This window comes from Chaetura pelagica, unplaced genomic scaffold (genome assembly GCF_000747805.2).
Source record: "Chaetura pelagica isolate M959 unplaced genomic scaffold, ChaPel_1.0 scaffold33, whole genome shotgun sequence".
Classification (NCBI taxonomy): domain Eukaryota; kingdom Metazoa; phylum Chordata; class Aves; order Apodiformes; family Apodidae; genus Chaetura; species Chaetura pelagica.
Window position 1 is genome coordinate 1,569,775 of NW_009952874.1, and position 13,712 is coordinate 1,583,486.

Sequence of the window (13,712 nt, forward strand, 5' to 3'; positions counted from 1 at the left end):
GTCAGTATATTTGCTTCTGTCTGCAGATGTTGCTACCATAATTAGAATCAGCAGACGTCTTAGATCCTTTTTACATGAAATGTGGAAAACTCTAGAACTACTTAGTTCCAAAATACCCTTTTACTGATCCTGCTTCATTAATCCCCTGGAGTTCTGTGAAGCACTTTTCTGCCTTCCTTTCCTTTTACAGTCCTCCACAGTGCTGTGGGGTGAAATGATTTGAGAATTAAGTAGAATCAATTGAGCTTTTTCTTTTTCTTTAGGGGATCGAGTATTCAGTAATTCTGAGTGTTTTGTGATCATTTTGATATAAAAGAGAGTCAAGTAGAAGCAGTGAGCAATATTGAATGACATTGTTGGGAACAAACATGAAGTGGGAATGCTGAAAACAAGCTGGCTTCATGTTTGAATCATCTTTATTGTAGGTGCATCACAACTATCTGCTGATATTTTTTTTCGCAAATGTTTGCATTAAGTTTGCTAGTCAAAAATAGAGCTATGGCCCCTTTTTTAGTTTCCCTAAGTATTCTTATAATGAGAGAGAGAAAAATCTGTCCTCTTGAGTTTACAGCCTTACGGCAGGAGGGACAGTGGGAGGAATGAGTCTGGATGTTGGCATTTTGGTGCTCATCTCTCTGTTTTTGCTGTTTGCAGGTTCTGTCATCCGTGATGGCATCAGCTCTACCCAGAACCCTTGGGGAATTGCAGCTGTATCGAATACTACAAAAAGCAAATCTGTTATTCTACTTTGATGCCTTCATTCAGCAGGGTGGTGATGATGTCCAGCAGCTTTGTGAAGCAGGTGAAGAAGAGTTTTTGGAGATAATGGCTCTTGTAGGCATGGCTAGCAAGCCGCTTCATGTCCGAAGGCTGCAGAAGGCCTTGAGGGACTGGGTCACAAACCCTGGTCTTTTTAACCAGCCTCTCACCTCCTTACCAGTCAGCAGCATTCCAATATATAAGCTGCCGGAAGGGTCTCCAGCATGGCTGGGGATATCCTGCAGCAGTTATGAAAGGAACAGCAGCACCCGAGAGCCTCACCTGAAGATTCCAAAATGTGCTGCCACGACGTGTGTGCAAAGTGTGGGTGCAAGCAAATCCGACGTGGGGAGCTTATCGCTGCAGAGCGGCAGTGAGCCGAGGCTCTGGCAAGGACACCACACCACAGAGAGTGAACACAGTCTTTCCCCAGCTGACCTTGGCTCTCCAGCTTCACCAAAGGAAAACAGTGAGACCCTGGATGCCGCCGCTGCTCTGTCAGTCGCTGAATGCGTAGAACGTATGGTTCCCTCCCTGCCCAAAAGTGACTTGAACGAAGTCAAGGAGTTACTGAAAACAAATAAGAAACTGGCAAAGATGATTGGTCACATCTTTGAGATGAGTGACGAGGACCCTCACAAAGAGGAGGAGATCAGGAAGTACAGTGCAATATATGGCAGATTTGACTCAAAAAGAAAGGATGGCAAGCATCTCACCCTCCACGAGGTAAAACACCTTGAGCAACAGTGGCTTCCTCCCCTATTCCTACCCCCTTTATGAGGTGCTGTTCACAGGGCTCTTGTACAGGCTCTTCTCACCACACGATTAGAGTTATGTGTCTTAAAGGAGCTATAGACAATCCTGCCCTGGGGTAGAAATCTCGGGTGCAGTAGGAGTACCCTTGGATGGGTGTGTGCACTGATGACTTCAGCTTGGTGTCATCAGGTTGCTCGGTCACTGGCGTGGCCTGTCAGACAGAGGGTTTAAAGAGTTTGTCGCTGAAATAGCAAACCAGTATTGTGCTGAGCATGGCCCTTGGGGTTCTAGGCATTCAGCACATTTTTTAAGTAGTCCTGTCTTGACACTCCCTCGCAGCTTTGGGAGTAGACTGGTTGGTTGGAAAATAAGTAAATAAAATTGCTTGTGTCTAGTAACAGGATCACCTGGTGTGGTTACTACCCTCTGCTATCTTCCTTCACCTTGAGGCTCATCTGTAGCTTGCGCCCTCAAGGGAAAAAGGATTCTGCTGGTGAGGTCCCTAAACCCTTTGGGGTGGGATTCTTTTTGTGATTTGAATTGGGATGAAGCTTAATTATACAACCTGTGGGGTTTTTTGGGCTCAGTGGTCTTGAGCAGGTCAAGTGAAGTGTAGGCTGCCTGAGGAGGATGGGAAATGACCTCTCCGGTACTGATGGGTGGCTGCAATTTGAAGGTTTGTCCTTTAATACCTGTGTAGCATCTGTTGCCTCTTGTCCTTAAAAGTCCGTGTGGACCTCCTGTGCCTTTCTTCTGGCATTCTTGAGGCTCACACGGCATGTGTTGTAACCCAATAGGTGTGTCTGTGTGGGGAATAGTTTCCTAGTTCCAAAGCAGAGTACAAGAGGAGAACAAACATTAATTGAAAGCAGTGCCAAAACGCTGTTGATCTGAATGCTGCATCAGCATTTTCACAGCTAACAGTGATTGCAAAATTTCAGTTGGATTTAAAATCTGGCATGTAAAGCTCAGCTCCCAAAAGGAAAGGCAATGTTTATGTTACAGGAGTGCCAAAAAACTGTACTGGCTTTAGCCTTTTTTCGCTTCAAGAAGTTTTGTAGGTGTGTGATCCATAGCATAAGACTAGGTTGTCTTTATGCTTCTGAGTAGAAGGGCAGAAGGCAACAAGGTGTGTTTTTTTACATTTTTGTTTATGTATTTCCATTTATAAGGCAATCGCACAACACCAGCATTAACTTCACTAGGGCTTTTACTATGGACTGGGTAGATGCTTCCAAGGGAACTTGTCAGTAGTGTGCATTTTACCACACGGGTTTAGTCGTGCAGCTGTCACTTAGGTGCTTTGTGGCTTTATGATGAGCACGTATAATCTATGAATTCATCTAGTATGCAAGAGCAAATCTCGCCTTACTTCTCTGACCTTGTGGAAGTCTCTCCCAGAACAGAACAAGTTGCTTACAAGATGGAGGCAGGATTTGAAAGGATTGTCTACCTTGCTGCAGAGTCAGGATTCAGAGAAAGGGAATTCTCCCCACCTGAGGATGGAGGCAGTCACAGTGTACAAAGTGTGTAGCTGTGTGCTTTTGCAGTCTCTCCCTGGGTTAGAGGCTGCAGAAGATACACCTAAATCTGGGCAGACATCTCGAAGAATAATTACTTGTCATCCAGCGGCATAACAGGAGGTGAACATTTGGAGCAGCTTTTGTGGTAGGCTCAGGAGTGGCCCTGTGAAGCTGGAGAAGTGAATACTTGGGGTGGTGCTCTGAAGGAGCAGGGGTAGCGAGGAACTGGAGGAAGGGATGACTGTTCTGCCCCGTTGTTCTTTATTTTTATTTTATTTTTTAGTACTGCACTACAGATCTTTACTACATCCTTGTAAAACCATGTTTAAAAATGGAATGAGAGCATGGTTTGGCTTTAGGAAATATTTCTATCGCTCTTATGTTTAAGGGCACAAGATCAAAGGAGTATGTGGTTGACTTATGCCTTACGCATGTGGGGCCTTGCTGAACTTGATGGGAACTGCATACATACAAGCAAGAAGAATTCGCTCATAACTGGTTTACTGTTTGCTTAAAGAGGCTGGATTTCACAAAGTTTTGTCCTGAGCACTTTTTTCTCCATTTCCATTTTAAAGCAGAAAATACACAAATAGCAGCAATGAGACATTTTTCTTTTGTTTAAAATCTTCTAAACCAGAGGTTGCCTCATGTAAACTTCCCTTCATTGGATTTTTGGTTTTGATGGCTTAAATCATGTGCTGCTCAGAGGGAAGGACCTTAAACAACCGGGGAGGTAAGTTTCTGCTTGTCCAGAGACTGTGTTCCTGCACATGTTAATACATCCCAAGGCTGTCATTCTGTCTCACAGTTAAAGGTTTCTCATTGCAGCTGGCAACGAACAGCTGAGTAAACGTTACTGAGAACTTAAAAAGCTCAAGTAGAGGTTAGCTTCTTAATGTAGAGATCCAGGGTATCTCTGACTCATCAAGCCGAGTGGAGTTGCATGCAAATTTAACTCAAACTTGATGAAATTATTAGTGGCAAATTACTGAGAATGTTTTCTGTTTCAGTATGAACAGTAGTATGAACACTGGAGTGCCTCAGCAGGCTTGAGAAGCCTTCAGAGGCCAGTGGGAGCTGTAGAAGCTGAGCTGGTTTGGAAGTGTGTGCTGTTGGTTGGATTATCTGCATAAGGTATAGATCTAGCATAAGGTCAGATGCAGAATCTTTTAAAGAGATTCCAAAACTAATACACTTATTTGCCATAGTCAATCTATTGTCTTGGTATTGCACAGCTTTTCAAGCATGCAAAGAGCTTCATGTTTAAAGTTGGACTGGAGGGGGGATGTCCTTGAACTTGGTGGCCTGTACATGTTTGAGTCAGATTTGTAATTTGGGTGTTAATATTTTGGTGCTTCTTTAGGTACCTATAAAACTGAAAAAAATCCTGTTCAATAGTGTGAGAAACAGGAACAAGAAATGTTAAGTACTAAACTTTGTCTAGCTCAGTCTCTTCTTTTGCTGACTCGCCAGAACCTTAGGGCTTGGTATTTAATTATGTGTTTTTAGTGGGGAAATCTATAAACCCCATCAGATGGGAATATACCCATCTCTTTCTGTAGCGCCTGTATGGTTATATGCAGCTCTATATCATTAAGGCTTTCAGAAAACAAGTCTTTATTTTTAGGCATGCAACACTTTCTATCTGCAGTGTTATGCCTCCTGAAAAGGCAGGAAGCCATGATGCACTTCATTAAGTCTGGATGTGACCTGAAAGAAGAAACCAGGAAAAACAAATATTTGCCTTTTCTCATGTATTAGGATGAACAGCATTTGCCTACAACTACCCAAAGCATTTTCAGTCATTTCAGCTCTTTGCAACACTTCAACACTTCATGGAGGGAAAAGAAACATCTCAAATGATTTTGTAAGCATTAGCCATATTATTCATCCTCCGCAAAGTAACAGCTGTCACTGTTAAATTAATGCCTACTTTGGATGGTAATTGTTTTCATAGATGTTGTATTCATCTTTTGGTTTTGTATCTTTTTTTCCCCGTGTTTTTTTCTGAAAAGATAGACATTGTAGAGCAACTGTTTCTGTCTAAGGGATAATAATTTGTTATTTTAGTACATTGTATTGCAACCTGAAGATGTTTTACTGGTTAAACTTAAAACTTCCCACCCTTGTAAATCTGACCTCCATGAGATTTTTTTTCTTTTTCTGTACAGAGACTAAAAGACCAGCAGCATATCTAGTTTGCCTGTTGAAGACATGTTTGCACTCTGATTAGCATTCAGGTGTTGCAGGGAATGCCCTACTCAGATCAAAGGCTTTTATGCTAAACTCAGGAACAAGTGCTTAATGAGATATTTGGAATAGCAGCTCAGTGTGAGGTTTTACTAGAAGTACTCCATGGGCACAGGCTGCTGAGAGGGTCTCAGCTCTTCTGATGTGTTTTTTTGTCTCTTCAGCCTCCCTGGAGAACAAGTGTTGCATTAGGCAAAATTTATTTTTTCTAATTTGGCTGACATCAAGCAGGGTGGTGAAGGACAGTATGGTTGGGTGGTGTTCATGTCAAAAGACAGTTTCCATCCTGCAGGGATGGAGCATGCAGTGTTTGGGGTGAGTTGCTGCCCTCTGTGGCTTAATCCACAAGTCATGTTCTGCATCGTGGTAGGCAGCAGGGTAAAGGAGCAAGTTTCTTATCCCTCTCCCAGGAGACACCATTTAACTGCAGACCTGCTGGTCTGCCCTCAGATTCACCTTCTGTCTGCTTCCATGAGAAGTGCTTCTTGTATGAGCAGTGTTCTTGGAATCTGAGGTCACACATGTGTGGTCCTGCCTGTCCTCAGCCACCTAACCCTGTGTGCTGCACTGTGGCTGTTCTTTGCACAGCCAGATCAGGGGTCAGGGATGGCACATCTCAGTCCATCACTAATGTACTGACTGTGCTGTGGAAAACCTAGCTGCTTTGTGATATTCACTAGCCTGAGACATACAGAACGTACTGTTGACAGTAGCCACAGAGCAGCTGTGCTCGTCTGCAAAAAGCCAAGCCTGTTCAAAGCAGCTTATTTCCTAGAAATGAGTTGTGGGCACTTTGGAAAGAAAACACCTGTAGTATTCTGTTGGCCTCTTGGCTGTTGCACCTCATTACCAGCGCTGGCTGTTGTTCTTCAGCTGAGGAAGAAGGGCAAGGGTCTCTTCAGCCACTGCTTGCTGTGGAAGGAGCAGGGAATCTCCTCTCCAGCACCTCAGTTTCAGTGTCTGTTGTTAATTATAATAATTTTGTTGTTTGTCTGTGCTGTTGATCACAGGCTTTTCAGGCAGCAGTGTTGTTAAGCTGGCATCATTCACGACAGTATCACTGCTTCCCGTGGGCTTGCTGAAGACCTTTGTGAAACATTTTGAGCCTTAACTTAAGGCTTCTTTCCCCCACCCTTATGAAACTATTACCAGCAGCAGAGGCCCTAGATAATGCGTCCCGGCGGGCTGGGGAAAACATCCCTGAAACAAGTTACATTTAATTCATGTCTGAAGATAGCCTTCACAAACACGAGGGTGAGAACACAAAGCTAAAAACAGTGTAATCGTTTCTTAAACCATCATCTTCCACAGAATTTGTGCTGTAGTCACCAGGGAAAGCCATCTGTACCCACTCTGTCAGGGTTTGGTGTTGTGTTGTGTTTTTTTTCCCCAAGTCCTGGGCATATTGCGTTTATAAAAATAGTATTCCCTGTAAAACAGGCTTTGGGAGCCAAACACTGTGAACATTCAGAGCTACTGTTTTATACTGAGATTTAATGCTGGGATGAGGCACAAGCAGCACACATTGAGAGAGTCTTACAATCATGTATTACTTTAAAGGACATTAAGTGCACCAACTACATCGATCTCTTTTTTTTCCTCCCAGAAGCTAAACTGGCTTAGTAAGGGTATAAATAAATGGAATAAACCCTCTGAGATCTAGTATACGATTCTAGACAGTTTTACTTGCAATTGAATTTTTTTATTATTGCAGAAGGATAGGTACTTTTACAAGTATGCAAAATCATGAACCCCTGTTCTTGTGTTTGATTTCCAGCTAACAGTTAACGAAGCAGCCGCTCAGCTGTGTGTAAAAGATAACGCCTTGTTGACCAGAAGAGACGAACTCTTCGCGCTAGCTCGGCAAATCTCTCGAGAAGTTACATACAAGTATACTTACAGGACCACCAAGTAAGGTTTTAATTCACTCAGAGGACCTTTAATTTCAGGGAACTAATCAGCCTGATAGCATTTCTTTTGAAGCACTAGGGACGCTTTCTTCTTGCTCTTTAGTTAGCAAAGTGCTCTTCTGAGGAGGATAGGAAGATGTTGTTTAAGTTGCGTAAGTTGAAAGCTGCTGATATTCAGCTGTCCTGAATTACCTTTTTATTTGCTCTCTAGTTTCCCAGATTTTGTGGTGATAGTACATGTTGAGAGCAATCTGAGAGGCTGGCATTTAGAGTATTTGAGGTGTTTGTGGATTTCAAAGTTAATGTAAATAGGCAGAGTAACCAGAGCTCCTTAATATATTGATTATTTTTTCCCATGTACAGATTTGGCTTGTTAGTTTCCAGGGAATGAAAAAGATACTGTCATGGGGAATGGCTTACAAACTTGGTTTAAAGCAGTTGAAGCTCAGTCCTAGTTTCAGTTGTTACTAATCTGTTAAATGAACTGCTGTTACAAAACAGTAACAAAGCCTTAACAGCTTTTACATACAATTAAAACTGTAGAATTAACAAATATGATTTAAAATCTCAATACTTTCTGTATATTGTTATAAAATGTTAACTCGCTCATGTATCCTTTCAAAATACATTTTCCTATACTTCTAGGAACCTTTTATTATTTCCTTTGCCCTTTTTCTTCATAGTGGGTAGTGTAAATATACATCCATTCTGGGTAAGCAATACCAAAAGCATTTCTGTCATTCTCTGTGCTCAGGTAGCTTTCCTTTCTGTTTGGAAGTATAGTACATGGATCTCTTGAGACTTTGGAAGAGAACACAAGGTGCTTGTATTCCTCGATACTTAAGTGACATTTACTGCTGTGTCCCAAGTGAATTGGAGGCTTTTTTTGTGTATCTCACTTGTTCTTGCCTGATTTTTTGTCTTGACTCTATTTTCATTATTATTTCTGATGGTCAGGGTTACTGTGCTATTTACTGACAGTGCATATGTCTTTTATTTTAGATCTAAATGTGGTGAAAGGGATGAGCTGTCACCAAAGAGAATCAAGATAGAGGTACAGTGTTATGACTCCTGCATTTTGACCTATGCATGCTAATTTTCACTTGTTTTGAAGGGATCTGTCTCAAGGAAATTTGTCAGAAAAACATTTGACAGTTGATGGGTGTGAGGGAGGGAGAGAACATCACCACTGTCTCTGCAAATGTAAAAGCTTAATGGAGAAACCTGTAGGAGCAGGGGTTAAGAGTAGGGTTTGCTTAATGGTGAAGTTACTCTCAGTGTTTTGCACTCTGAGTAAGTAGGAGGGGGAGGAATGGGACTGACTGACTTCCTGTGGTGGAATAAGCTTGAGCGCTATAGGAAATGTCTTCCTGTAAGTTTTTAAGTCGGTGTGAGGTAGGGTTTTCTTAATTTGCTTGAGTCAACTTTTGATCATTGTCCAGAATCCAGACTTCTGGGTAAGGATTGGTGGTGCAATACTAGTCATCTCTGTGCCTTAATTATAGAATTAATTGTACTGAAAAGTAAAAAACTAACTAAAAGCTATATATGTCAACACAAATGGTTGTGCCAGTAGATATTAATTTAGGGGGTTTTGTGATTAGCTTTGTGTAAAAAGCGTGCGTATACACGGCTAATGTGTATACCTGCAACAGAAGTTGCTTAGGGAGATGCTGGGAGTTTCTTATTTGGAGTGCAGGAGTAACGTGTATGTAGCTTACCTTTTTCTTCAGCTACCACTGCTGGAGCGTAATTTGAGGCCTTTTAAAAAATCACTTTAAACATTTACAGATAGCAAGTATGTATATTTCTATACCTCATAAGAATAGATATCTTTCTTTTTAGTCTATTTTTAAAATGAATTACCATTTCACTGTTACCCAGGTATCTAATTCATCCTTAGTGTTGTGGGTTTTCTTACCATCCTGTCCACTCCAAAAGGTGTAGGTTAAATGCACATGATCTGAGCTAGGTTTGTATGTGGCACAGATAGGCGATGTTTTCTTAAACCGTAGAGGAAAGTTGCAGCATATTGTGAATTGTGCTTCTTATATGGAACTCAGTCTGTGGTAAATGAGAAACCAAATGCAGGGCTTTCATTTTTTTCAGTAGTGCAGTGCTTTGTTAGTTGTATAAGGACTTTTCCTGTGAGGAGAGTGATCCCTGTTGAGATCAGTTAGTTTTGAAAAGGCAGTTATTAATATGTATAGAGGAGTTAATCTTATTTATTAAGTTCCCTCAGTCTGTGTTCAGTTGTAGTTTGAGTTTATATAATACAAAATATACATGTACATTGAGTATTTACGGTTAGCTTTGATGATAAGTCAGTAATGTCATTTAGATGTGTTGGAATTTGCTTTGACCTATGCTTGTTCCTCAGTCCAGAAAAAGAGTGTAGAAAAGCTGCATGAAATTATTTTACTGACCTTCACCATTATCTGCCTGACCAACATCTTGCAGAGTGGTTAAGTCTTTCCCACTTTTTTCCAGTCTAGTCCTAATTTGTAAGAGCTTTGCTTGAAGTAGTATTTCACTATTAGATTGCAGCATAAGGAAGTTTTTCCTTCATTCATTAGTAATTGATGATGAGCAAGTATCTAAAATGACATGCTGGAAGGGAGGTGGTTTTTTGCACAGAGTCTTCATTGAGAGAAAAAGCAAAATTAAAATCCTGAAAAATACAAGCTGAAGCTTCAGGTTTTTTGGAGAGCAGGCGATTGAACAGGCTTAAGAGATGGGCATTCTCTTATTTTCTGAAATCTTAAAGAGTCTGGCAGGTCTGCTTTCTCTAGCTCAGTAATTCTGAGAAATGTCTACTTGGTTTTCTTTTTATCTGAAATTACCAGTCATATTTTAAAATGCTTGTGAAAAGTTAATGTCATGACTGCACAAAATACTGTTTCAGAAGTAGGACTTTATTCGCAGATAAGAAATTTAAAATGAAATAATTTTTTGTTTGGTAGTATGGCATTCATAATTATGAAATTACCAGTGTTCTTATCAGTGTAAATTGGTCTTTTTCCTTACAAGTTTGGTGGTCTTCTAAGGAGTAAACCATTACTTCAGTGTATTACAATTTGGAGTTGCACTGCAATCATGCACTGTAATCATGGACTTTTCTTCAACAAAGTTTAAAAAAGATGCAGTATGCACCACTGTATGTGGTGTTTCAGGTTCCTGGACTTGCATTTTTTGGGAAAAAAAAAAGGAACTTTTTTTTTTTTTTAGTAACATGTTTGGGAATTTTGGGAGGGGGTTTATTTTAAGAAAGATAGGGGTAAAAATAGTAGCAAATGCTGTAGATTTTTTCTTTTCTGGATAGATGTTCCTTATCCTGTTTTTAAAGTTAGCTGGCTGTTACGCTAGTATGCAGAGCATCTGAACATGGTGATTTTGGTTTTGTAACTGTCTCTAGCTTTTTTCATTTTTTAATATTTCTTTTTGTAAAGGTCACTTGGCCTTTCTGTTTTAAGGCTGAACTCTGTATTTTGATTCAGCAGCCTCTTACCCATTAGTTATTAATGTCTTTGCAAATTGTGGTCTAAAATACTAGTGTTTGAATATGGACTTTACACCCTGTTTGATTAATGTGAAAGATTACTTTAAAAAAAAGGATAATTTCCTGAAATGTTTAAACACTTAAAAAAAACCTCTAGAGAGACTCTGAAGGTCATCCTAGAGCAGAGCTGTGCGTGAAAGCTGCAGCGTTGCTGGGTTAGAGCCACCATTGTGAATTTACCCTCTTCATGAATATGAGACTCACACAAGCATTACAAAGAAACAGTATGCCATGAATTACATCAAATTACCTGTAAAAGCCTTTCTCCCCCTGCGAGCTCTCCCCCTCTTATTCGTAGAGTGGGTGGGCAAGATGTGGGAGTGAAGTGTAGGGAGGAGAAGGGAAAAGAATTCCAGGCATATGACAGACTGAAGGTGTGGAGGGAGTGAAAAAGGGAATTGAGTGAATTTGGATTTAGAAGCAAATTATTAAAAAAGAGGTTGTGGATCCTATGTCTGTTCTGGACCAGCAAATAAGGATGGAAATGGTGCATCCTCTTGCAGAGCAAGGATCTCTCCTGCATGGGTGTTGTGGGGTGGGGGCACCCCTTATTTTTGTCATGTTCTGTGACTCAGTGCCGGCATTGCTCAAAGCAATGAGCTGTTGTGGCAGCAGCTCAGAGAGCAGAACAAGCCTCAGGTATATCAGACAGAAGGCACGGAGGGAGAGGCTGTTCATCCCTTTGGGGCTGGCAAGGTTTCCCTCAGAGTCGGTGCAAACAGATAAGAGAGCAAAGAAAGAGAGTTGAAAAAATACTCTTGGCATCTGTTGCATAAAGGAATCGTTCTGTGTGTCAGTGTCTGTGCTCAGCTGAACACGAGGGGTGGGGAGAGCTTGGAAAAGCTGGTTTCATGGAGCTCTGTGGGAGTCAGGGGGCACAGACAGGGAGACCTGAGCGGAGGCTGTGAGGAAGCATCTTCCCTCAGAGGAGAGGAGAGGCTCACCTCCAGGGTTGCTGGGGAGGCTGGAAAGAAAAACGAGTCGAGCAGTGGGACTTTTGCTGTTCACAAAAACAGCAAAAGCGGTAGAAGCTACTGTTTGCATAGGGAAAATGTCATTAGAGGGAGCAGAAAAGCACATGTGGGACTGACAACATCTGCTGCACGAAGCTGCTTGAAAAACAACTGAGCAGTAGCATGGCAAAACAAAAACTGCTGTGCTGCATGCAGCAGCCCCTCCAGACTGCAGGGGGAACAGGAACCACCAGCAAGCAGAGCAGGTTGTTTCCTGGTCCAGCCCACTCATTGTCAGCCCTTACTGATGGGATGGTGGGGAGAGAACAGACAGTGGTAGGGAAGGGCTTCAGGAAGGTGATCCAGAAACGAATCAGCATCCAAGAGTTGTCTGATTGATGGGTGAGAGTCATGGCAATGGGCAGCTGGGCTGGCTGTTAGGAAACAGCCTTTGGTTTTTTATATTGGCAAGTGTTCACAGAGGGGTTACAAAGAGCCGTGTTACCTGTTTTGTTGCAAAAATAGGATCCTGAGTGATAGGCTTTTGTGTGTGCAGTTTTTCATCTTCTTAATGTAATCATTCTCTCCCAAACAAATTGAAGTCTAGCTATGAAAATGGTCAGTGCTCATGGAAATGAGCTGCAAAGCCTTTGTTTCTAGAGGATGAGGTTTTGTGGCAATTGAGTTGGTTAAGAAATTTTGCATACCTATCATGTTTATTTTTTCCCTAAGGGAATACGTTGGGTGGATAAAAGCAATATGCAATGTTCAGACAGTTTTATTGTTTTTTTCCCTGAGCACAAAGAACATCTTTATTTGTGTTACATTGCACTGAGGGCCTGACCACTGCCGTGCAGGTCAGTGGGTGCCTGCCAGTGGCACCAACCCTGTCATCCTTCCCCTGTGTTTCTTCTGAAAGATGGCTTTTCTTCTTGGGTTGTAACCCATTTGTTTAGCTATTGTAAAAAATGTTATTACTTACATGCACGTACCTCCAGAATCCTCAAGGAAAAGATATCTATTTTAGCCTGCTTTTGATACCTGGGCCTATAGATCCTCAGTGACAGAGGTCACTGTTCCCAGGTTTGGGTCTCTCTCAAGATCTCTTGCTTCTTCTCACATTTTAAGTCACCTGTATCATGCTTTTGTAAACATTACTGGATGTTCCTCTATTTTACATGAGCTTTCCTTTTATAATGCTGAGCAGGATAAATTTCTCATCTTGAACCTTTGCTTCGATGATTAATTTATTTTAATGGAGTCTGGCAGGTTTTCACAGGAACTTTATTTGCTTTATTGGTACATATGCAAGATGCATAAGAGATTTGCATGTCAAACCATTTGAGACTGAAAGAAGCCTTTGCTAGCCTGCTTTTAAAATGGTGATACTCCACTTTGTGATACCAGTATAGGTTCTGTGTGAAATACTTTGAATTTTTGGAGGCTTCACTCAGTTTCTCAAGGTTAGTGTAACCAGGGACTTTAGTCTTGACTACGTATAAACTTGATTCCTTAAGAATCAACAAAGCTGCTATATATAATGAGTGACAGAAACCATAGTCCTAAATCTGCCTGGCGAGGCTGAATGTAAACTAGTTTAATGTCAGTGACAACAGTAGTCTGGATTCACCTGAAACTGTGAGATATGAGATATGATTGTCTATGTATGCCATTTTAGATATGTGGCAGTTGTAGAGGGGTGGGGTGTGTTTTATACACAAACTTAGATGAAGTGGATGCGTGAACATGTAAATTCCAGTCCAGAGTTTTCAAAGAATTTAAGGAATGTGTTTTGGGTTTTGGCAGTTTTTGGGGTTTGTTTTTGTGTTGTGTTTTTTTTTTCTTTGAGTATATGGAGAGGATGAATAAAAATCAATAATGTGTCCCTCTTGGTGTTTGGTTTCTTCTTATGCTCAATAGGATGGTTATCCTGATTTCCAGGACACGGTCCAGACGCTCTATCAGCAGGACAAAATGCCTCCTGCTTTAGCTAAAGGAAAGA

General features: G+C 41.3%; 1 protein-coding gene across 1 annotated transcript in view; it reads left to right on the top strand.

Moving 5' to 3' along the window:
• Positions 1-609: 609 nt before the first annotated feature.
• The window catches only part of NAB1 (NGFI-A binding protein 1 (EGR1 binding protein 1)), an 18,201-nt gene continuing 5,098 nt past the window's right edge, over positions 610-13,712 (top strand). The window contains exons 1-4 of the mRNA XM_009995240.1: positions 610-1,485; positions 7,066-7,199; positions 8,201-8,252; positions 13,631-13,706. Coding sequence (XP_009993542.1) covers positions 610-1,485; positions 7,066-7,199; positions 8,201-8,252; positions 13,631-13,706 — 1,138 coding nt within the window. The remainder of the gene's footprint in view (positions 1,486-7,065; positions 7,200-8,200; positions 8,253-13,630; positions 13,707-13,712) is intronic.